The 25,660-nt window shown below is 41.4% G+C and overlaps 1 protein-coding gene and 1 long non-coding RNA gene across 3 annotated transcripts in view; both read left to right on the top strand.

Annotated features, from left to right (window-relative positions):
• The first annotated feature begins 297 nt into the window (after positions 1 to 297).
• LOC146476250 (uncharacterized) overlaps positions 298 to 25,660 on the top strand; it is a 30,038-nt gene continuing 4,675 nt past the window's right edge. Inside the window, exons 1-2 of one of the 2 annotated variants that reach the window (XM_085114806.1) lie at positions 298 to 361; positions 12,222 to 13,776. In XM_085114806.1, coding sequence (XP_084970932.1) covers positions 12,610 to 13,776 — 1,167 coding nt within the window. In that variant the 5' untranslated portion in view covers positions 298 to 361; positions 12,222 to 12,609. Of the gene's footprint in view, positions 1,930 to 2,473; positions 2,800 to 12,221; positions 13,777 to 25,660 lie in introns of both variants that reach the window. The other variant, XM_085114805.1, reaches the window with a different exon arrangement.
• LOC146476251 (uncharacterized) lies at positions 4,827 to 6,453 on the top strand. Its single transcript, XR_014865679.1, has 2 exons — positions 4,827 to 5,610; positions 5,921 to 6,453. It is a non-coding gene; the product is annotated as an uncharacterized LOC146476251 (long non-coding RNA).

The following is a 25,660-nucleotide window of genomic DNA, read 5'->3' as shown; positions in this document are numbered from 1 at the left end:
AAATGATGCAGTTTATTCCCAAATTGCACCATTTTTTGTTCTAAATTGCATCCTTTCTTTAGCCCATCAAAATGGAAATGAAGTAACACAAATAGAATACTAATATTGACAATGATACTCTGTGATTTCGAAATGGATGTAATTAAGTGGTAATTGAACTTCGTGTCGTGCAATTTTGGTCTGAAATCATACTTGTGATTTCAAATCAAACTCGCGCTGCGCGCTCGTTTGATTTTGAAATCACGCGTATGATTTCAGACCAAATTGCACTCCACTCAGTTCAATTACCAATATGAACTCGGCTCTCGACTACATCTGTATTTTTGTACATTCGTGTGAATCGCGGCTATTCCAACGGTTGGTAAAAAACCACCAATTAATTTGGATTTATTTCCGGGAAAGAAAATAAAACGGACAAGTGACCCGACTGCTTATTCGGAGCAAAGTATCAACCAACACTGGAACACGTCCATTGAGTCCGGTTTCCTTGTTCTTCCAGCTCTTTAGTTCTCTTCATTAGAACCGCCGGCGAGTTGGGCCAGGCGCATTAAAAACTGCATGCATGCAATATAGAACCATTGATTCAGCGACGGATTTTTAGTTTTTTTTTCCGAGAAAGATTCACCGACCCAACCGGTGACCCGTGGAATTCGGCAGCGCTATCAATTTGCATTGCAAAACTGAGAAGCTTTCAAGTTGGATTGCCGTTTGGTCTCTTTGAAAACATCAAATCGCTCTGATTCTCTTCCGATGAAAATGAATCTATCCGAACTCTGGCAAAATGGTTCCTTAGATTTGGCTTCTGCCTCTGGCAACACTACCTCACCCGTTTCATGTCAGATAGCCACGAAGCACGATGTGAACACCACGAAAACAGCGTCTCAAGTAATTGTCGCTTCTTGTACAGGGCTGTTTTACTTGGCCATTCTTACTCTCAGCGTCCTCGGTGTTTGGATTCAGCGTTTCGCCAGACTCTGCTCCTCTCGAGGAACTTTCTTCGTCTTTCTCATCGGCACGCTGTTAGCCACAGTAAACGTCTTCACCAATGCAGACAACTTCGAGGTTAAGCTTTACTTCCGTTTATCCACAGTAATTGTCATTGGAATAGCTTTCACCTTGTTTGGCGCCGCACTTTTCTTTGCACTACCGCAAGAAGGCGCAATTCAACCGGCAACTTTGGGTCGACAGCAGCCTTCAATGGGGGGTGTAGTTGGCGTAATAACCTTTTTTTTGTTCGTCATCGAGGTTTATCTCCTAGTTCTAGCTTGTCGCAAATCCGCTGAGTTTTCCTGGGAAACTTCTACAACAAGAATCATTGCAATTATTGACAAATCCGCGTTTCTTGTACAAAAGCCTGTGCAAGTGATCATCTATCTCTATTTGAGGAGCACGATCACTCGTTTGGGGTTCGGGGAGAATGCTCGATTTTATTTCAGAATACTGTCATTCTTCAACTTAATTGAATGGGTAGACTCACAAGTGAACTTGGACAGCGATATTCAGTTAAGTCAGGGACCCATCACCGGGGATCCCAGTGGTTGGTTTAACGTCTTAACAGTTTTGTACAAGGCTTTGATCATAGATTACCGTTTATTGTGTTGTTTACTGTTCCTCGAACATTCAATAGAACTTCAAATCGACGGAAATGATGGCACTCCGGATGGTGAAGGGGACGAAGGCCATTATATTGGCAACATGACACCACGGGATCACCTCAAAAGGCGTTGTGGATTTTTTGTGGGTTTCACTTGCCTTACTGCGCCAGTATTCTGTATTCTATATTATTTGCGTAGCCTTCCGATTGGACCATCAGTTCAGATATTTGCCATTGCCGTCAACTTGGTAATCCTTATTGCCGGCGTATGCTTTCTTCGTAGAAACAATTTAGAAGAAGGAGAGATAAGAGAATCAATCGGAGTAAAAATTATGGTAAGTTCAAACAATAACAATCTCAGGCTAGGAGTTGTCACACTCTCATGATCAGTTGCATAGGAGTTCATGTCGAATTTGTTTTAGGCGAATTAAATGTTTTAGGCGAATTAAATGAAAACTTAATTTTTAATTTACTCAGTATTCTGACTGTATATCGTATTTACTCGAATAAGCGCCTAGCGTGACGTTGCAAAAGTTTTCGACTTTTTGATACGGTGCTAATTCGAGCGCAGTGAGCAGTGACCTTCATGGGGGGAGGGGGGAGGGGGGAGGGGGGCTTAAAACTTGTTGAGACCATATTCAGTTTTAAAACACAAAACAAGCTATTTTTCTATAGAAAGAAAACAAAACAACAACAACAAAACCCCCAATAAGTTTAGTTTTAAATTACTGATGACATTCTGAGCGTCTCCGCTGCAGTTGTCAGTTTTAAACGAATCGTATCGTTTTACGTTTCAGATTTCAGTTGATACTTTTCGAAAAGGGGTCGCTCTAGAGGTTAATGGCTTGTTATCCAATAATTGTTTTTCTTCCCTGATAGGTCTCCTGTTTGGGTGCTGTTGGCTTCATATGCTGGATGGTTAAAGCAGCCATTGTGGCCTACTGGGCAGCTACTGCGCCTGACAGAAACGACGTCGCTGACCGGTCGTACATGGCGTGGGACGCCGCAAAGTTCATAGTTCGCGGACTCACAACAGCATTTATCATGTTCTTATTCATGAAAGTAAACGTACGGGCACTCCCCCTGAAGAATCCAACAGAGAGGATCAATCACTTCCTTGTACCCGTTGTCATGTTGGGGATATTTTCCGTCTTTTTAGAAACTTTGATTGATCAGTATGTTGGGCCAGTGGACAGTACGCTCAGGTTTGTGAGAGAATTTACAGGCTGTAAACCAGTACCGTTGTTGCTAACGTTCTTGCGATCGACGAGAGAAATAATGTAAAATACTTAATGTATTATTTCATGGGCAGCCTGCAAGAAAATTCGAGCTAAATAGTTAAAATGTTATTTTCTGCATTCACATCATTTTGTGTAGGCTAACACCGTGAGTTTGATCTGATTGCCTGTTCTTTAACTGAAAATTTAAGTTTCCGAAAATCTTATTCCCCGAATTTACGAGCTGTAGTTGACTTTCTGAAAATGTTAGCTGACCTGTTTTCGTAATTTAAACGGCGTATTTGCCTTTCCGAAAACGAAAAGGATCGTGAAAGTTTGAGGTGACCTTTTGTTAAATTACTGAAACACTGCTTTTTCCTTACACAATTCAATGCAAATTTCTGAGGCGGGTAATGTCTTTCCCAACACATCTTTCCGAAACCGTGCAGCCGTTGCGTGACCCCGTTATCAGCCATTATAAACCGTCATTACAAAGCCTAGAAATCATTTGTGTCAACAATAATTTATCCACTTTTATCTATTTTCCCTGCTACACAATGTTATGAGAAATGTCTGATTTTCAGGTTTATTTCCATCACTGAATCTTTTCTCCTCTCGGCTAAATTAAATGTGCATTTAAGTGAAGCTTTTTATCCTCGGCGACTGAGATTTGCAATACATGTATAGACATTGCGCAGAACTGATAGCCGGTTGGCCATTCGTCATGCGTCCGTATTCACGGCTACAAGACAATCGAAGTGGTTGAGTAAACACACTATAATTATAATGCTCGATCAATTTCGTCCCGATAGATTATAAGCCTGTGGTGGCACAGGGATGCAGCGACCCAACCAACAAAGAGAACTAATCAATGTGACAAGGTCCTTGCATGCTTCAACAAGTGAAGTTGAGCCTGGTATACGTACTGACTTGATAAGCCTCCTTTTCGTCCTTTAGGTTAGACAGTGAAAGTCAAAGGGCGTACTGGTAGCCAAACATTTAAAATACACATAATTAGACTGCACATGAAAGAGTAAAATAAACGAGTAACCATCGCAGTTCTTTGCTCAACATAAGAAGTTGTGAAAAGAAAGCCTGAAAACAGTCTGTCTTGGACGGGATTCGGACCCATGACATTTACGATCTGGTGCAGTGCTCTGCCAACTTGATCAAGGCAATAGACCTTTCTCCAAAATGGCGGCAACTTATTTGAATGAGTTAAAATTGAACTGAATGGAAAACTGATACCAGCACTGGAAAGAGCACCTTTACTTTAGTAACCATGCAAAGTTTCAGCATATTAGGTGTTATATCAACTTAGGAAATGTAAGATGAAATTTGACAAATTTACAGAACGACTGGGGGTATACGTCATACCCCCAGTCATACAAACGTCTGTAAATTTTTCATTTTCCAACTTACATGTTCTCAGCTGATATTACACCTGATATGCTGAAACTTTGCAGGGTTACTAAAGTAAAAGTGCTCTTTCTAGTGCTGGTATACGTTTTTAATTTTAACTTATTTGAATTTTCGGCCGCCATTTTGGAGAAGGGTCTATTGAGAGCTGGTTAACTTCGTATTGTGTACCCTTAGATGGGAAGAATGAAAGAATGAAGTAAGTGATGAGAGATCACCGCAACTCCCAAATCTCGTTGAAGCTTTAATTTTTTTTTTTGCACGTGTTCTTTTGGCAAATACTTCAATTGCGTACTATACGTAACTGCAATGATCTCTCATTTATTTCTGATCAAATTGACAAAGGGTGTACTGTCATTTACATGTTGCATTGACTCCGAGCTTCTATATCCTTTACAGAGTTTGAACATTCTTCTGGAGGTGGGTCCGCCTATGTACCTTGGTTTCCTGATTCACGTGTTTTTACACTTTGTTATCATCCAAACCAAGATTGGTAGGCAATTACTTGCCGAACTTGAGAACGGATATTCAAGTTTTGGAACGGTTTCAACAATTTCAGAATATTTTGATGCCGAAGATGATCCTGATCTCGTATAACATGAATGGCCGTAGCTCCTAACTAGATTCAGTTTTGGCCAGTGTTGTTGCAGAACTTACCGCGTATAACACATTGTTATCCCGTGTACAGAACCAATGTTTGAATCGGCAATGTAGCACTAAAAGCGAATTCTTTAACGCCAGTAATGTAATAAACAGTGACATCAGTTGAATATGTACCTATGTAACTAATTGCGGAATTCCTTCGTGGGCCGAAGGCATATTCGAGCCGAGCTCTATTGTCATTGTGTATGGTATGTATAACTTTAGTTAACCACGGAGAATCATCAGTTGAGCTAAAAATTAAAACTAAAAACTCATTACAACTGCTTTACCTGATTATAGACTGAATATGTGTCCACCAGATTCCATTTTCGCGGTCAAAAACGCCCGTTCCTCTTGTACGACGATGTCGCACCATGCATGTTTCACCTAAAAGCCTCATGATGCCTGCACTTCAGTCACATTAAGCCAGCGACACACTCCTCTACGGAGGAGAGAGGATTTCACTTGAAAGGGATGGCCAAATGCTATTCAAATTAATACTGACTGGATTAACCGTCAATATGCAGTCAATGCTTATGCAAACCCCTGAGTACGTTGGATAAGTTACGTTTTCGAGAGCTCAGTCCTCCGCAGGAAAAGAAAACATCGAGGTTAGTAGTAGAGCCATGATTGGCTAGTTGTCACGACAAATTCGTCTCCCGAGAAGAGAAAATAAGCGTTTTCAGTTTAAGTCTCTCACGAGAGTCTCGGTTCCACAGTTGCGATGAATTGAGTCCGGTAACTTGTAGCCTGCAATGCAGGCGTATTTTTGGAGCGGGAGCGCTGAATATGGCTTGTTGCTGTCATCTTGGGCGAGGAAGCGCGAGAGGGCTGGAGCGAGTCAAAAGTGACCCTAAGGGAGAGGACGACTGGCTGAGAAATAAAGGAGGGGAGAGTGGGAGAGGAGGGAAAAATACGCCGTTTTTTCTTTCGCTCTCATTTCCTGCCCCCCCCCCCCCCCCTCCCTCCCCCTCAGCCTCCTACAAATACGCGAACTAAATTTATTATTCAGCGCTCGCCCATGAAAAACGCCTGCACTGCAGGCTAGGTAACTTGACGAGTAACTTTTGATTTTCTATGTAATCATTTAGGACATCAAGGCCTTGTATTACTTGCATTGCGGTTAAGACGCTTGGAGAAAGCTTGAATCTCAGCGCCATGACAAAAAGCTTGCATGGTGTATAAATCTCTAAATGGGCTCGCTCTTGCATGATTATCTTCGATCTAGATTTGTCGAGCGTAGCACTCCTTTACTGGCTTTTCTCTTCGCAACACTGAAGATAAACTTGCATGCTGCGTCCCCCTTCCCCGCACCAATTTTCTTAAGAACAGTTTTAAGGTATAGTGGTGCGGTGTTTTGGAACAGTTTACCAACTCACTTGTGGCAGGCAGGATCTCTAGCATCTTTCCATGCTGGCTGCAGCGGCTTCTTTTAATGTAATTAAAGCAGTTTACGTAATTTATTGTAGGTTTAGATAATTTATATTACGAATTTTGTAACTAGCTATAGTATTTTTATAAGTAGTACTAGTGTCACTGATAAGAATACCGTGGATGAATAAAGTATTTGCTTTTTTTTTTTTACTTTGCGTCTCGAAGAAGGAGGCTTCTGTTTATTCATAGTAGCTCGTAGTACATCGATTCCTTTGTTTAGCGTGTATATCCGGCTTATCACCAAGGGTGAGTTAGGGTGGTTAATTTCATGCTAACGGATGATGGCATCGGAGACGCTAGGTTAGTCTCATGTAACAAAAAAAAAAAATGATGACGAATTTAGGAGAGCAACAAATCCCTCCGCTGCGTAAAATCTCTGTCGCTCTGAACATAAGACATTGTCAGATCTCGAAATCTCAAAATTTTCTCAGCTCTCGGCCGTCCGGCTTCTCGGCAGCACCAATTTTATTTGTGATAGCAAACACAACAAATGATCAAAAATGCGATGGTGAAAGTAATTCTTCTGCTCCTCAGTCGAATCTCGAGGCCCTCGTTATTCGTCAACGCTGCCATGCCGCGCCAATCGCTTCACCGGAGCCGTTTGTTGCGGACGTCTCGGGATTTTTGATCATTTTTGATCATTTGTTGTGTTTGCCGTCACAAAATTGGTGCTGCTGAGTAGCCGGACGGCCGAGGTCGCCGAGAGCTGAGAAAATTTTGAGATTTCGAGATCGATCTGACAATGTAACACTTGTCAGTTAACATTCTAGGCTTTTCAATATCTAATAGAGGCTTTTGTCCTACGCAGGGCAGGTGTTTAAGGTTATTTTTGTCCTAAACGTACAAGTACTCGACGACAGTTGTCTAGGACGGGACAGACTCGCTTGAAATTATATAGATACCCTTGGTGCCAAACACCGGTATACCCTATCCAACGGCGCATCCCCGTATGGAATTTGTTCATGGTGTTAACTCCCGTGGAGGGGGAAGGGGTACTCCCTTATAAAAATTTTGAAAACACTGGCTAGGTAACAGAATCTACTTTTGTGGGCATCACCATGGCCATGGTCCAAATTCATGTTCACCCCTTAGAGATCAACTGGCGCTAGGACGACTCTTTTTCGAACACCGTCTTCTCAGTTAATATAAAGGAATTTACCGGCAATACCACTCAAAAACCGTGAACGCTTAATCTTGCTCAAAGTTGGATCAATTAGGATCGTGATCAGTCAAAATCGATAAAAATAGAAATAAAAGTCAAAAGGACCACTGCAAGGACTTATCAAACAACGTGAAAAGGCTTGAGTGTACGATATTTCGACTGGCCAATACCAGTCACTCATGAATTCCCCGTATTCTGTGAACTCGTGAGTTGTCCTAATAAACCTGATTTGGCCAGTCGAAATATTGTATACTCAATCCTTTTCACGTTGTTTCAATCAGTCCTTGCAGACTAGTCGTTTTGACTTTCATTTCTGGAATTACCTTGTCTAAATGAAGTTATCGCATAGTAAGATTTTTGAAAAGCATTGTCATAAATTTGTATCCTCTTTCAGGAGCATCCGTGACAACTCTAGCGGCGGTCCTTTTAGATTTTAGCGCCCTAAGAGGTATCAATTCATAAATTTAACTCCCTACCGTAGAACGACGAGCAAACCCTTATTTCTTTAGGGAAGTACCCCCTCCGGAGGGGGGCGCGGGGGGGGGGGGGGGCTTATACCAAGTTCTTAATTTCCTCGGAAACGTTTAAACAAGATCCCCTCGCTGTCATCTCCAAGAGCGAATTTAGCCCGTCGAGGCCTTGTTGGGGAAGCGGAGGGGGGTAGCACATTCCTTATCGTAAGGGTTGTTTCATAGTTAAACCATATTAGACCTACATCATTTTTCGTTGCATGCCTTGTAATGTCGGACGTCTACAATGCAACTCCATTCGACTGTTCGAAAAATTCTACAGTTGCGTCTGTCAAGAAAGAGTCTTTCTTTGACTATAAAACTTCTGTTGTTGAAAATGGTAGGTAAACTTAATTATTTTACCTTTGTAATCGTTTAAATTTATATGCAGCTTAAGTCTATTAAGACCTGAACTCATACGTAAAGGAAAGGTAAGACTTCAGGTTATTGTGGTACGTTTTTTCTTCACATGTTACTGTAGTTGTAAGTTGTCGTTACGTTCAATGGAAAGAAATTCATTATTACTGGTTTCATAAGACTTCTTAGTTTATCTAGTGTTCCTAAAGGAAACCAAAAGCCTTCATTTCTTTTATCTGTTGTTGTTTGGACCATGTGTTGCCGTTAATCCGTGATCAAAATTATTTTCAAATCAGAGAGTCACCTTGGTTTTCGCGATGCCCCTATTTGCGTACTAAAAACAACGCTAACCAATGGAGTTTCAGCAAGTATGATTATCCGTATCGCTTGAAGCTTTAGCACAGCGAATCCTTGGTTTCAACTTCTTCAAAATGGCTTGGTGATTGTAGTTTCACTTACATATAAGAGTATTTGGTGACCCAAACACATCAATTTCTTTATTAACATAAATCAATTCACCTCATTCATTGACTCAAGAGTTACTATCGATCATATAATACCTTATTTCCTTGAGTGACCACTTTTGTGGAGTGAGAGCCTTAAATTACCATAAAATAATGTTCTGTTTAATAGTCTCCAGGGGGGCTTTCATGTATTTTATTTTCTGGCCCCAAGAAAGAGGGACCAGAGAGATTACATGTACCAGAGAGGAGGGCGTCACCATTTGGTTTATCGACAATGACGAGTGGTGACACCCATGGAGTTGGACCTGTGACCTGTTCAATGATATCTTGATCTTCAAGCTGTTTCAGCTTGGCTTTCAACCTGGCACAGTAGTGTAAGGGTGTAAGACGGGAATTTTGTACGACTGGTTGTACAGTTGGATCAATGTTGAGCTCGAGCTGGTAATCTTTTAGTTTCCCGATCTTGCCACTAAACACTGCTGGGAACTTCTGTAAGAGAGGCTGGTATTCACCATGTACAAGTGGATGCTCGGTGGCGGTAGAAGCAGCAATATGCAACATTCCCAGCCAGGTTGAGGTTTCACGGCTCAGGAGACAACCAGCATTCCATGCTTTGAGCGCCAGGAATCTTGTCAGATCCGTCTGCCCGGATGGAGTATTGATCAGCCCGAAAAACGATCCGGCAAGGGGAATTGGCGCAGGGTAATCTTCCCCATAAGGGCGAAGTTTAATATTTGTGGGTTTTAAGGGTACCGTTTTTGCAGCACTGATGGTGTTCGCTGTAGCACCAGAATCAATGCAGACTTTGACTGTGGTACCTTTGATGGCTACCGTGATATCTGACTGTACTTTACTGGTTAGGATTGAGTTGAAATGCATCATGACTTTCTTCGTCATCCGAAGAGTAACAAACATACTGGGCCTTGGGTATCCCTGCCTGTTTGCCATTTGGGCGACCTGGATTTGTGGTTCTTTTCATACGCACGCGAAATGGTGTAGGAACATGTCTTACCAAAAACAGGGCATGTGGGGGTTCGTGGCTGGTGGTCGGATTGATTATCGCAATGTGTACATTGTTGCCGTTTGTTTGAAGTAAAATTTGCTTGTTCTTCTTCGCTGATTATTGGTGTTGTCAGTTGGTAAGCGAATTCCGAGTGTTCCTGGGACGAGGCATTTTCGATGTTCGTCGCCTTAAAATTGGCCGACTTCATGCAGCGAGCAATATCTAATAAGGAACTGAGAGAAACAGTGGATTTTTCACGAAGGAGGCGTCGGCAAAGTGTGTTGGAGTGACAATGTTCAATTAGCTGGTCCTTAATAGACTCGTCGAGCGAGTATTTATCGAAGTCACAGTGCTCTCTCAGTCGACGTAGACGTGTTACGTATTGAGAAATCGATTCATTGGGCGCTTGATTAGCCTGGCGAAAGGTGTGTCATTCGAATTGTAAACTCTTCTGAGGAGTGAAGTGAGTGTTCAGCGCGGTAAGCGCCTCCATATAGCTAGTCCCAGTGTCAGATACAGAAACAAAGATGCCTTGGCAGGCCCGTAGCAAGGCTAAAACAACTGGAGGGGCCGAGCAAAAACTGGTTAAACAAAACTACTCCCCCCCCCCCCCCCCCCCGCCCGGCCGGTCGCTCAAAAAACAGACTGATTAGGCAGTTTAAAATGCAATGAGAACATAAAAAAAGCAGTAGGTTTAGTAAGTAAAACAATAACTTTGCACCTGCATCACACTTTTTGGTACAGTTCTTTGCCGTTTCGATTTCTTTTACGCAGACTACCACATGAAATTTTCTAATTTCAAGTTTGAAGGAGGACATAAACAAACGACGACAGATTTTTTTCACATTTTAAATTTGGAATCGGGCAGTAAGAATCCGACTGCAAGATAATTTTTTTTCTCTGGCTCTTGAGAGGACATACTTGTGTGGCTTTTGACAACGCGTGAACACTAAATTGTTATAAACTAAGGGCATTTATAATGCTTTCAATGAGCGGATGTCAGTTTATTTCAACAGCTTTCACGGCTTGAAATTGGTTGATTTTGATCCATTTTGGTTCTTATTTCCGATTCACAAGGTATTGTTGGAGTGCCTTTGTTGTTGTTGTATATAAAAACAACCTGTTAGCGAAGGAAACTGACAGGTACCGTAGTAAACAAATTATTGAAGGTTGTGAAAAGGCACTTTTAGCATCAGAGTTCAAGAATGATTGATCAGTGCACATTTATTTGTTTTAATTATATATTTTTTAGCACATTGTTTTTTAACTTCCAAAAATTCTGGGGGGGCTCAAGCCCCCCCCCCCCCCCCCCCCTCTGCCCCTCCTCTTGCTACAGGCCTGCTTGGACAGCCGGCCTGGCAAGGCGAAGTAGCAACGCTCGTTTGCGATTGTCAACAGACAGTTCCACGGGCATCGATAGTAATATTGTAGTCGTGTTTTCCATCTGTCCCAGCGGGGACCCACACTGCCGGTCTGTTCGAAGGGATGAAACGGTGGTATGGATGTGATCTCGGCCATCCTCGTCGCCAAAATGTTGTAAAACAAAGCAATAAGCAAAAGAATTCGGCAGAACACAAGCATATATTTCAACTGTTCTCCATGGCGGGCGAGCACATGTTTTACTGTCATGCGCACAACACTCTAGGTACGCAATGCGTATACTGAATACCACTTCTTCGCTAAATTTGCAGATAATACTGAGACAAATACAAAAAAGAAAGAAATAAATCTTCTCAAAAAGTTGTTTGTGTCTGTTTGGTATGAACAAGAAACTGGTGTGAATCAGTATAGAATCAAAATTGGTTCTCTTTTGTGCTGTGGTAAATATCGCGCTTTCACTAAAGGGTTGAGTTTAAGGGGGGGGGGGGGGATGGGGTGCAATGTTGAGTAAACTTTCAGAGTACGTTACCTCACCCAATATTAATTAATTCCTCCCAATAATGGAAATCAATTCTTCATATGTAGAGGTTAACTTTGATCAAACTATTTCCAAACAACTTTAATAACAACACCTGAGGCAGTATCAGACAGCGTCTGCTGTATGGAGAAACGATCAATAACAACTAAGAGATCACTTTGAACAAGGCTGCCAACCCGAGATTCAGTTCGTAGCATATGAAGAACTCTATCAGGTATAAAGGAGCTGTGTTGTGCAACATATCATCCAACCATTACTCCATAACTTTTAAAAAAATTTATCCAAGGTGAAACTAAATGAATTTATCAAGGAAGTCGATTTTTACAGTCTGACAATACAAACACAGCCGAGGATCAAAAATTAAGGATGCATGCATTACTAATTTAAGTAGCAGTTTAATAGCCTTAGATTGAACACGACACCACAAGCATGTGTGAATGGTTAAACCATTGATTGCATGCATGTTAGGTAAAAAATAGTCTACGCAAGGGTCTGTGGGTAGAGCGGAATTCGCCAGTCTGGATTTATTTCCGGGAAAGAAAATAAAACCGAACAAGTGACCCGACTGCTTATTCGGAGCCACGTACCAACCAACACTGGAACGGGTCCATTGAGCCCGGTTTGCTTGCTCTGCCACCTCTGCAGTTCTGTGCATTGGAACTTGCAACTGGCGAGTTAGCGCATTAAAAATTGCATGCAATATAGAACCATTGAAGACATTCAAAGCCGGATTTTCAGTTTTTTTCCGAGAAAGATTTACTGACCGAACAAGTGACCCGTGGAATTCCGCAGCGATATCAATTTGCATTGCAAAACTGAGAAGCTGTCAAGTTGGATTGCCGTTTGGTCTCTTTGAAAACATCAAATCGCTCTGATTCTCTTGGAGGAAAATGAATCTATCCGAACTCTGGCAAAATGGTTCCTCAGATTTGGCTTCTGCCTCTGGCAACACTACCTCGCCCGTTTCATGTCAGACAGCCACGAAGCACGATCTGAACACCACGAAAACAGCGTCTCAAGTAATTGTCGCTTCTTGTACAGGGCTTTTTTACTTGGCCATTCTTACTCTCAGCGTCCTCGGTGTTTGGATTCAGCGTTTCGCCAGACTCTGCTCCTCTCGAGGAACTTTCTTCGTCTTTCTCATCGGCGCGCTGTTAGCCTCTGTAAATGTCTTTACTACTGCAGACAATTTCGAGGTAAAGCTATACTTTCGTTCATTTAAAGTGCCTATAGTTGGAATAGCTTTCGCAGTGTTTGGCGCTGCACTTTTCTTTCAACGACCTAGAAGAAACGCAATTGGACAAACTTTTGGTCGACACCAGCCTTCGATGCAGGGTATACTTCTTCCGGTAACATTTTTTCTGCTCGCCATCGAGATTTTTCTTCTTGTTCTATCAGTTCGCAAATCGGCCGAGCTTTCCTGGGAGACTTCCATTCCACGAATCCTTGTCATTATTGACAAATTAGCGTTTCTCGTACAAAAGCCAGTTCAAATGTTTATTTATCTTTATTTGCGCAGCACGATTGCTCGTGTGGAATACAGAGAGAACGCCCGATTTTATTTTAGAATAATATCCTTCTTTAACTTGATTGAGTGGGTGGACTCCCAAGTGAACGTGGACAGTGATATTGAGTTATGTGGATCCATTCCTGAGAAGCTTGCTCGCTGGTTTAATATTTTGGCAGTTTTATACAAGGCTTTGATCATAGATTACCGATTATTATGTTGTTTACTATTCCTCGAAAATTCAATGGAAATCAGTGAAACTGAAGACATTGGCGCCCTGGAAGGTGAAGGTGACGAAGGCAGTAACAATAACAATATGACACCACAGGATCAATTAAAAAGTCTTTGCGGAGTCTCGGTAGGTTTCACTTGCCTTACTGCGCCGGTATTCTGCATTCTTTACTATTCGGACAGCCTTCAGATTGGACCATCAGTTCAGATACTCGCCATAGTCGTCAACTTGGTAATCCTCATTTCCGGCGTTAACTTTCTTCGTAGAAACAATTTAGAGGAAGGAGAGATAGGAGAATCAACCGGCGTTAAAATTATGGTAAGTCATAACTTCAAAACGTATTTAGGAGAGGCGTCCGAAAATACGAATTTGTGTTTTGAGGCGAACTAACTGATGAAAAATGTCGATCATAGTATGGCGTGTTTTTACTGTAATCAGTATCAAACACGAGACACAGTGTTTCATCACATATCCCCGGCATAGTAAATCGAACCCAATCGAACTAAATTTCAATCGAACCCAATCGAACTCAATCGAACTCAATCAGTGGATTGAGTTCGATTGAGTTCGGCAATCGAACGAAATCGAACTCACCAAAAAGACAAAAAATCAATCGAACCCAATCGAACGTTCGATTTTCGAACTCGTGATTTCTGTAAAACAGGCTTTGAAAATCCCTAACCACATCATCTTGGGAGCTCGAGTTACTTCAGTCCGGAGTGTAGCGCACGTGTTTTTCGTAGAGTGTTTTGATAATAACGAAATAAGCCTCAACCTTGTTACGCGGGATGCCCTGAGGGGGCATACCGTGTCTAAAAACGGGACGATTTCTTTTTCTTCGTCGTAGCTTCAAATCGGTACATTAATTTATTCATTAAACTCACCCCTCTCCTACTCGGGGTGTATTGTTCTGATTGTCTTCAACAGAAGTAGGCCAATCAAAATCCATTCTTGTCGCTTACATCGCGAGGGAGGGGACCCACTCACCCCTACCTGTGTGACGTCAACGCATCATTTGATCTGTTTATTAAAAACGGATTAAATGCATTTGGCGTGATATTGTTTATAACATGTTCTGGACTCAAGTGTGCCGTTTTCAAACGGAAATTTCACCATCTTGAAGCGGCAAATCGAAAGAATAACTTCTAAGAAGCACTCGACATTTAAAACGGTGGAAATTAGTGAGTTCATGGCGAAGGAATCGTGCTTTGTTTGACAGTCCTTGACCACGACGCGAGACTAAAAAGAGGTCATTGAGAAGCTTACGTTATCGTAATGGAATTCCACACATTTCCGGTGAAAGTCTGAGTCGCGTAACACAAGGAAAACAACGTTACGCGATCGTCGTGACTCAAACTATTCCATCAGCAAGGATAGTTTTATCAATCGGCGAAGCATACAGTTGGAATAAATGAATCAGCCCCAGCATCACGCGTAATGCCAGTATAGCAGGCATCTTGTTCGGTATATAGCAAGCATTTTTCGGCCGTTAACTTGTTCGGTTGTTATATACCGATACGGATTCGGCCGTTATCCCAAATGAGTTAACGGCCGAGTCTCGATCAGTACAAAGAATGATAATACAATTTAATTAATACTATATACCGAGACAAACCCGGCCGTTATCCCAAATGAGTTAACGGCCGAATTTCGTTAGGTATAATTTACCGATCCAAATTCGGCCGTTATCCCAATTGACTTAACGGCCGAATTTCGTTCGGTATATAATAGGAAACCCAAATTCGGCCGTTATCCCAAATGACTTAACGGCCGAATTTCGTTCGGTATATAATAGGAAACACGAATTCGGCCGTTATCCCAAATGACTTAACGGCCGAATTTCGTTCGGTATATAATAGGAAACACGAATTCGGCCGTTATCCCAAATGACTTAATGGCCGAATTTCGTTCGGAATATAATAGGAAACCCAAATTCGGCCGTTATCCCAAATGAGTTAACGGCCGAATTTCGTTCGGTCATAACAGGAAACCCAAATTCGGCCGTTATCCCAAATGAGTTAACGGCCGAATTTCGTTCGGAATATAATAAGAAACCCGAATTCGGCCGTTATCCCAATTGACTTAACGGCCAAATTTCGTTCGGTTATAATAGGAAACCCAAATTCGGCCGTTATCCCAAATGAGTTAACGGCCGAATTTCGTTCGGTATATAATAGGAAACACAAATTCGGCCGTTATCCCAGATGACTTAACGGCCGAATTTCGTTCGGTATATAATAGTAAACACGAATTCGGCCGTTATCCGAAATGAGTTAACGGCCGAATTTCGTTCGGTATATAATAGGAAACACGAATTCGGCCGTTATCCCAATTGACTTAACGGCCGAATTTCGTTCGGTTATAATAGGAACCCAAATTCGGCCGTTATCCCAAATGAGTTAACGGCCGAATTTCGTTCGGAACATAATAGGAAACCCAAATTCGGCCGTTATCCCAAATGAGTTAACGGCCGAATTTCTATCGGAATATAATTGGAAACCCAAATTCGGCCGTTATCCCAAATGAGTTAACGGCCGAATTTCGTGGAAAATGTGGAAAAGAAACCTATTTTCTCCGTTATCCCGAATGAAATTTGAAGGTTTAAAAAAAAAAAGAGAAAGAATAAAGAAAAAGATATTTGGAACAACAACACTGAGAGAGTTGGTATCCACGCAAAAGCACCCCAGGTTGCTAGTGGACTAACTTCCATATATTACCTATTTCTCTTAATTTGACCAATCCTCTTAGAGGAATACTCCGCCCAAACATACCCAAAAATCACCCAAAAATTCGCAAACTACCCCGCAACACAGATTCACGGGATGATGAAAGAGTTTTTGGATTGCTTGAAAAGTGAGCGAGATATTTCCATAAAGCCATGTCAAGTGGCGGAAAAATGGCGTTTAGGCGTATTCCCCCTTAAAGGGGCAGTGTCACCGATTTTTTTGTTACTTTGAATAGCCAAAAAACATATTTGAATCGATGGAATCGTCAAAATAATGGTTCAGTTTTGTTAACAATAACCCTAATAATGCACAGAAACTAGTATTAATTATCTTTGGCTGGGGATGGCTAGGATGGGAATGGATTGCAACTTGAGGCCAATTTTTTCAAGTTCCTCCTGTGTATTGTAGAGAAGTCGTCAAAAACTGTTATAGTTTGTTCTTCCCCGGAAAAATCCCTTGATATTTTCCTTCCCGGTGCTCTAACAGCAATTTCATGTTAGAAAAAAAGTTCTTTGTCAAATATTAGAGCCATTTTGACGAAAATATAGCAAAATCGCCGTGACAGTGTCCCTTTAAGATGAACATTTTCAAGAAAATCCTTGATGTAATCGACATCAACCTAAAATATGTCAAGAAATCCACGAGTTCAAGACCTCTGCCATAGTTGTTAATGAAAACAGTAATTTTATGACGTTATAGGACGAAAACAAGCTTCGCACTAAAACGAGGCTGCGCCTCGTGCACATCTAGGAAAATGTCTCTCATATAGGGGGGAAACGATGCTGTCGCGTGTTATATAATGTTTTCAGCATTACCAAGTTATTAAGAGTTCCCTCGCGCGGGTGGATCGGTGATGGTGGGACTCTGCAGAGACTCTGCGCCCAGCAACGCTACCCCAATGTAGAGCAATGAGAAGTGGGAGCATTTTGCTTAAACTACTTTTGAATTGGTTTTTTTTTTGTTTTGTTATATTAACAAGTTAAAAGGCGGGCCTTAACTTGTATCTTCTTCAAATGGATGTATGTGGCACTGTAAATTCGATGTAAATGTTAAGAAAGTTATGTTTCTTGTATTTCTTTCGGTATATGGAATGAAACATGAAACCCAAGTTCGGCCGTTATTCCAAATGACTTAACGGCCGGATTGGGTTTGTGGTTTCCAGGTCCCCCCCTATGCCAACCGCTTCTTTGGTTGGCTAGGGTATTACCTGAGTAGCTTATCATCACAGCTACTCAGAGGGTATCATCGAGTAACCAGCTCGACTCATTGTTGCCAGGATGTAGCGGGTAGTCGCCTGAGTTTGTTTGCATATGTACCTTCAAATAAAGGCCACACCCACTAGACGACGGTATTTATTCAGAGGCCGAACTTTTCATGAGCCGAACTTAATTCAAATCCACTTCGGCCCAAATCACGAAAATCCCGACTTTTGATTCATACGCTGAACTTAATAAGCCGAACTTAAATTACTTGAAGCAAAACCAATCGGAATTACTGAACCTTTTCATTCAATTTTTATTATTTTTTTTTAATTGAAGTACGTTATGATAAGTTATGCATTAGGTTCGGCTCATGAAAAGTTCGACGTCTGAATCAAAGCCGTTCCAAAGCTGAAATTGCCGGCTAAGCCGTTCCAAATTTAAATAGCCGTTCTCAAGTAATTCAGACGCCGAACTTTCCATGTACTCAATTCAAAGTATTAGGTTCGGCTCATGAAAAGTTCGGCGTCTGAACTAGGGTGTCAACTTTTGCAAGGCATACGTGTCTTTTTGTTATAAATTGTGACATACCTATTTCATTACACTGAAATAAAAAAATAAAAGTTGTGTGAGCAAATATTCCTTTTCGAGGTTATAGTATCTTATTTCTTCAGATTCTTTTCCACATTTTCCACGAAATTCGGCCGTTAACTCATTTGGGATAACGGCCGAATTTGGGTTTCCTGTTATAACCGAACGAAATTCGGCCGCTAACTCATTTGGGATAACGGCCAAATTTGGGTTTCCTGTTATAACCGAACGAAATTCCGCCGTTAACTCATTTCGGATAACGGCCGAATTCGGGTTTCCTATTATCCTATTATATTCCGAACGAAATTCGGCCGTTAACTCATTTGGTATAACGGCCGAAATTGGGTTTCCTGTTATGACCGAACGAACTGATTCGGCCGTTAACTCATTTGGGATAACGGCCGAATTTGGGTTTCCTGTTATAACCGAACGAAATTCGGCCGTTAACTCATTTGGGATAACGGCCGAATTTGGTTTTCCTGTTATAACCGAACGAAATTCGGCCGTTAACTCATTTCGGATAACGGCCGAATTCGGGTTTCCTATTATATTCGGCCGTTAACTCATTTGGGATAACGGCCGAATTTGGGTTTCCTGTTATAACCGAACGAAATTCGGCCGTTAACTCATTTGGGATAACGGCCGAATTTGGGTTTCCTGTTATAACGGAACGAAATTCGGCCGTTAACTCATTTCGGATAACGGCCGAATTCGGGTTTCCTATTATATTCCGAACGAAATTCGGCCGTTAACTCATTTGGGATAACGGCCGAATTTGGGTTTCCTATTATATTGCGAACGAAATTCGGCCGTTAAGTCATTTGGGATAGCGGCCGAATTTGGGTTTCCTATTATAACCGAACGAAATTCGGCCGTTAAGTCAATTGGGATAACGGCCGAATTTGGGTTTCCTGTTATAACCTAACGAAATTCGGCCGTTTACTCATTTCGGATAACGGCCGAATTCGGGTTTCCTATTATACTCCGAACGAAATTCGGCCGTTAAGTCAATTGGGATAAAGGCCGAATTTGGGTTTTCTGTTATGACCGAACGAAATTCGGCCGTTAACTCATTTGGGATAACGGCCGAATTTGGGTTTCCTATTATAACCGAACGAAATTCGGCCGTTAAGTCAATTGGGATAACGGCCGAATTTGGGTTTCCTGTTATAACCGAACGAAATTCGGCCGTTAACTCATTTCGGATAACGGCCGAATTCGGGTTTCCTATTATATTCCGAACGAAATTCGGCCGTTAAGTCATCTGGGACAACGGCCGAATTTGGGTTTCCTGTTATGACCGAACGAAATTCGGCCGTTAACTCATTTGGGATAACGGCCGAATTTGGGTTTCCTATTATAACCGAACGAAATTCGGCCGTTAATTCATTTGGAATAACGGCCGAATTTTGGTTTCCAATAATATACCGAACGAAATTCGGCCGTTAAGTCAATTGGAATAACGGCCGAGTTTCGATCGGTAAATAGTGGATAATTAATTTCACAGAACTAGAAAACGGCCGAAAAAGTGTTCCTATATACCGAACAAGATAATGCCGTAATTCGTGATTATAATAATTCCCTTTTTCGTAAACGAAGAAATTACGCAGAAATGGCTTCAGATGCGCTGTGGATTGTAAGGTTCAAATGCGTAGTAAAAAAGCTACCAGGAATGTCGCTTTGACGTCAAGGATGGCGAAGCTTTCCAGGTTTAAAAGAAAATAGGCGAGAAAGGCCGTGCATTCCGAATTGCAAAAGAGCGCGGACAATTAGCCCTTCATTGCCCGGTCAACGTGAACCCGGGATATAAAGGAACGCGTGTGGCAAACTGTCATAGTTATGACCCTTTCAATGGACTAACCTACTACATGTAGACAAAGACAGTTCAAAGTTGTCAGGTATAACTGAAGTTGGTATATTGGCTTTTAATGGAGACAACGAAGAGTCTGACCATCCTCCTAGAATCTACAAGGAAACTGGCAGATATTTTTGGTGTAATAGGAGAGAATGTATTCCTGTCCTGAATGGAGAGGCAGATAATAGTCGATTTGTTATGACGGAAGAAGATCACAGGTTCATTTCAGAAAGGTTGCCTGCACTAATAGCTGCAGAGTCAAAACGTGCTAAGCAGGAGGAGAAAGAAAAGCAAGAGAAAATTGCAAAAATTAAAGCTGGGGATCCTAAAGATATGACTGTTATATTGCTACGCGAAGTACTTATGGAGATGGGTGTGTCTTTCAAATCAAGTGAGAGCAAAGCAAAACTAATTGAAAAGGTAACACAGGCCAGACAAATGCAAAATGACACTTGTGACGATAATTGGCCTGTTACTGTTACTTCTACGGATTCAGTGAATTTACATACAGAGGAACTACGCGAGGTAACAGAGAATTCAATCAGCTCTCCCTTCCACGAGAACAGTGCTTTGTCATCGTCAAGCAGTACACTCTTAAGAGCGCGGGGCAAGATAACTCTTGACACTCAAGAAATAAATGTACACGAACATCTGATCATTTACTTTGATTTTGATCTGAGGAGAAAAATAATTTTACTGTTGCATCTACTATTTATCCTTTCTATCATGGCAGTAAGATGCTCCCAAACGTCCAATATTCTGGCGCTCGTTCACCTCTTACTCTCTTGGTCACTGTTAATTGTCCAAGATGAATTTGAGAGAATCATGTATATTGTTAGCAAGATATTTTTGTTAATTATTCATCTACTGTGTGCCGTTGCCTGTGTCGCGGTTAGTAATTTGCTTGTATTTTTGCATAAAAGTAACCCTTCGATTTGTCACTCCGGAATTGTAAGTTAGCTAAAAAAGGAAAGGGTACGACAATTTCGGAATACGCCCGCGGGAATAATGATAGCTTTGTTCTGTTCTGTTCTGTTCTCTTAACTGCCGTGAACAGTTTATAAATGAGGTTTCTGTTATTGAATAAATTGTAACAAAGCACAAGAAAAACCTGCTTTATTGGCTTGCTTTGTATAGGTTTACCAGAGCCAATCGAACTCAGTCAATTAAATTGTGTTCGATTGAGTTCGGTTTCCGAACTCAATCGAACACAATCAGATGGATTAAGTTCGATTGAGTTCGATTTGTTCGATTGAATTCGATTTGTTCGGAAATCGAACTCACTGAAAGTCTGGTGTTCGATTTCGTTCGATTGCCGAACTCAATCGAACTCAATCCACGGATTGGGTTCGATTGAGTTCGATTGAGTTCGATTTTCGAACGTTCGATTTACTATGCCGGGCATATCAAACACCGAGAAGAGAGTTGAAAGTACGACGCGTAGCGGAGTATTTTTGACGAACTTCGAGGTTTTTGATATTGTGATGAAACACTGTGACGAGTGTTTGATATAACTTCTCAAACAAAATGATTTTGAAGGTGAAATTAAGGATGCAAAAACGAGGAGTTTTTCATCAGTTATGCACCAGTCAATGTAAACCCCCGCACCCCCCCGGCCGGGACATAGCGGGGCATTTGACAAGCGTTCACTGCTAAAGTTGCAAAATGCCCCGCACCCCAAGGTCAGGTTTTTCCTCTTATTGAAGCTAATGACCCCGCTCATATCCCCCGCTTTTGTTGAAAAAAAGTGGAAGACACAGGCTAATGTGAATGGTTTAAACTTTATTTGTCAAGAAACACGCGTCACCGCAAACAATGCTTTTCAAGTGCTCATTCAACTATTCAACTTTATTAGGTGTTTGTATAAATTTACGCCGCAGGTAGCAAAGCTAATTTATGACGATCAGGATGACAAAAAGAAAGAATGACTTTAACTGCTAAGTAAGAAGGCAGACTGAGCTATAAGATCAAAGATACAAGAATAAGGAAAGGTTTCTGGTAGGACTAAAATAATGAAGAACTTTTTTGAGCTTCTTGAAAGGCAGGAGAAAAGACAAGGAAAACATGAAATAGGGTAGGAAGGAAAAGAATGAAAAAACGGTAATATACAACTTTGTTAATTGTGATTTGACTTTTGTTACTAAAGATTCAAAATCACCATACAAGTCTTCAGATTCTAGGTTGTTAAATAGTACAATTTTGATTTTCTTTTTGAATAGCGATTTGGGTAATACCCGGAGCTTTGTTGGCAACTCATTCCACAGCTTCACGCCGGCTCTAGAGAAAGATTATCTTTTTATCTCCAGCTCTTTGGTATATAGTACGAGTAAAAAGTGTGACAAAAGATTTTTGATCACAAAACAATAAATTATATTTATGTGTTCTTAGCATTATACAACGACCTTAAAGATGGACGGCATATTCAGCCAAAGATATAAGGTGATTAAGATAAAACGACTCGTACCTTCTTTTCCTAGCCAAAAGCCACCATCTTGCCGGATTAGCGATTCTTGACCCAGTCAAGAATTGACATTGACATTTCGGTGGAAAATACCCCGGCCCACTCCCCCGCTGTTCTTGGAAGGCGTGCAAAAGAGGTCAAAGTCCCCGATACCGGCGGCCCTTTCGCTCGTCAAATAACGGAAAATTCCCCGAAAATACCCCGAAAATACCCCGCTATGTCCCGGCCGGGGGGGAGGGGGGGTGCGGGGGGTTACATTGACTGGTGCATTATTCTCAAACTCATTAATAATTCATCAAGAGAAAACAAAGAAAATCCTAGTTACCATAAAATTTTGCCAACTTTATCCTTGAATTTCTCCAAGAATTATTGATCATTTAAGAAGCCATATCAAACACTGGAAAGTTTGTTTCATCAGATATCCAAACACGTCGAAGGCGTTTAAAAAAACTCGGCTGCGCCTCGTTTTCTCAACCTACTTCTCAGTGTTTGGATATCTGATGAAACACTCTTCCTCGTGTTTGATATATTACTTCAAACACGTCACGGTGCATGATTTCCTTTGTCTTTGGCTTTTGAATTATTAATGAGTTTCCAAAGTCAAAATTCAACATTGCAAATCGAGCATCGTTTACACGACGTCTATAAATCAAGCGACGGTTTGCGTTACTTTCTCGAATCAGACCCGATGTGTACAAATTGACCCAAATACTAGTCAAGCGACGTCGGGAAGCGGATACCCCAGAGTCTCTCCTAGCAACCAACTGCTGGCAAAAGACACCTGAGGACTCTGGGTAAGAGCAGGCAACTCATGATTCCTCGCAGGGGCAATCTCGTACCCAGAGTCTTCAGGCTTTTTGGTCAGCGGGGCAACGCCGGGAAGACTCTGGGGACATCGAATTTTATTACCGCAGGATTTCTGCGGTAAAACAATGGAAAACGTTACGGAACAGCCAATCAAAAAAATTGAATTTTTTCGATGTCCCCAGAGTCTTCCCAGCGTTGCCCCGCTGACCCAAAAGCCTGAAGAGTCTGGGTACGAGATTGTCGCAGGGGTGCCCTTAATCTGCTGCCTATCTAGGTCCGCGGGCTCGAAGTCTCTTCTCTTCCCACTTGGACCAAAACGCCGATAAGCTAAATTTCGTGAATAATTAATCAGGAGGAATATTTTATTTAAAGAACCTTTTACAGCTCCACTTTTTGAGTATTTATGACTAATTAATATTTCTGATTTGAGTGATCTTGACGCAACGAAACCCGCCTTCGGCTTGCACATACAGTGGGTACAACGCTGCTTCTTATTTAATATTCTTCTTTTCTGCGGTTCGTGTTGAAGAGTATCATGGGGTTTTTGGCATCTTTTGCTAAAAATGATGAAATAAGACCTTCAATCAGCTGCCAAATAATTCTAGAATGACGAGACGAAAGAAATCAACTCAATTCTTGAAAGGAACAACTCTTGATCTGTTCTAGCGCATTTTGGAAACAAAAATGCGACAACTTGAAAAACATTAGCCTAACATTTTTCAAGTTTTAATCCATACCGGCCTACTCTGTCTCTGGCCAGAGGCACTAATCGACAGATTTATTGCACTGGGGTGATAATTTATAACAAACTTGACAATTATTTCTTTGTTTCTGCTGAGAGACAAACATTTTGGGGTTTTGAAATGACAGCAAATTTGCGTGATACTTCCCATTTAAACTAGGGGCAATCAACATGTGAATCAGAACGGTTTGATTGACCTTGTATTAAATTTCCGGTTCGTAATTTACTTCTAAAAGTCAAAAATGTACAATGGACTCCCGATTTCTCGAATCTCCAAGGGAAACGAAAATTGATTCGAAAAATGGCGAGTTCGAGATAAGCTTATCGAGGTAAAATCTGGTAAAATTACAGGCTGAGTGAAGCAGCCCCAAGCGAAAATAATTTTGATTCGAGAAATCGGGATCGAGGTTCGAGAATTGAGAATTCCACTGTACTTGCTTTCATCATCTGTTAAAACAAATTCCGCACATCAGCCTAGTGTTTCCCTCTCGGGAAAGTCAAGCCCATAACTGAGTGCATTTAAGGAGCTCTGAGGCAAAATAGTAAGTGAATCAATATTACTTGTCTCCGATTAAAAAGCGGAGCTGTAAAAGATTCTTTAAATGAAGTATTCCTCCTGAATATTCATGAAAACTTAGCTTCAATTCGATTTTAATCGATTTGGAAAGGGTCTTTTTGATTTGTTTGTCGTCGCTTGACTAGTAAATCGTATGCTCAATTTGTACACATCGGGTCTTTGATTCGCAAACATGCCGCTCATTGTGAGAAATTTGTATACGCGTCGCTTGATTTATAGACGGCCGTCGATAAAACCCGGAACATGGAACATTCCGGAACATCCCGGAACATTCCGGAACATTCCGGAACATCCCGGAACACGAAAAAAAAATTGAGATACAAAAAAATAATAATAATAAATTAAACAAAAATAAAGGAAAAAATGAAAAAAAAAAAAAGTGTGTATATTTATATAAAATGAAATTACATTGTATCCGAAAAAAATTCATATAAGATGAAGTACGGAGTAGATGGGAGGGTAGTCTAAATGGAGTATGTACTTCAATGGTATGTACTTCATGTATCCCTTATTATAATAAAAAATGAATTACCTACGATAAATGGGGTGTTGTAACTGACCACACTGAATGAAGGCGCAAGTACTTTCCCGCCGTGCTTATCGCCCGCTACGCCAGAAATGGGTCAGTTCCGGCTCGGCTGACCAAAGAATCAATTTCCTGATGTTCGGAGTGGAACTAAAAGTCGTTCGCGCAGTCTTTTTACCAAAACCCTCCCAGGCTCCCCGTGTCTTCGCCTAGGGCCTCACGTTCCGTATTTGTACTCCGTTGTTGGTCGTTCGGGAGCTTGGACCCGTTTCTCGAACGAAAGCCACGAAAACTTCACTGCCCTTCCATGCTATTTTCAATGAGACCAAACCAAGAATCAACAGAATGCGGCAACCTCTATCATGTCGCTGTCGTGTTAGGTTTTCTAAGCAGTCCGATCAGCCTTGCAGAAATTTGAGTCATTTATATTTTTGGCTGATTAGATCTTTCACAGATCCTGCGTATAATTGCAGCATTTTCGTTGTGCGGTTCCTTGTAGATTGTTTGCTTTTACAAAGCTGTTCTCTATGCTTATAACTATTTTTCATATGAACAAAGTTTCCTGTTAGGCCTGTTTGTTTTTAAGATAAAATCCATTGAAAATAGCCGGAACTGATCAGTTTCTGGCGTAGCGGACGATAAGCACGTGCTGCAAATGGCGGGAAAGTACTTGCGCCTTCATCCAGTGTGGTCAGTTCAACAACCCATTTATACTACC

The sequence above is a fragment of the Pavona decussata genome, unplaced genomic scaffold, assembly GCF_977016875.1.
Source record: "Pavona decussata unplaced genomic scaffold, jaPavDecu1.1 SCAFFOLD_78, whole genome shotgun sequence".
In the NCBI taxonomy this organism is placed as follows: Eukaryota; Metazoa; Cnidaria; class Anthozoa; order Scleractinia; family Agariciidae; genus Pavona; species Pavona decussata.
This window is presented reverse-complemented; position numbering and strand designations above follow the sequence as displayed.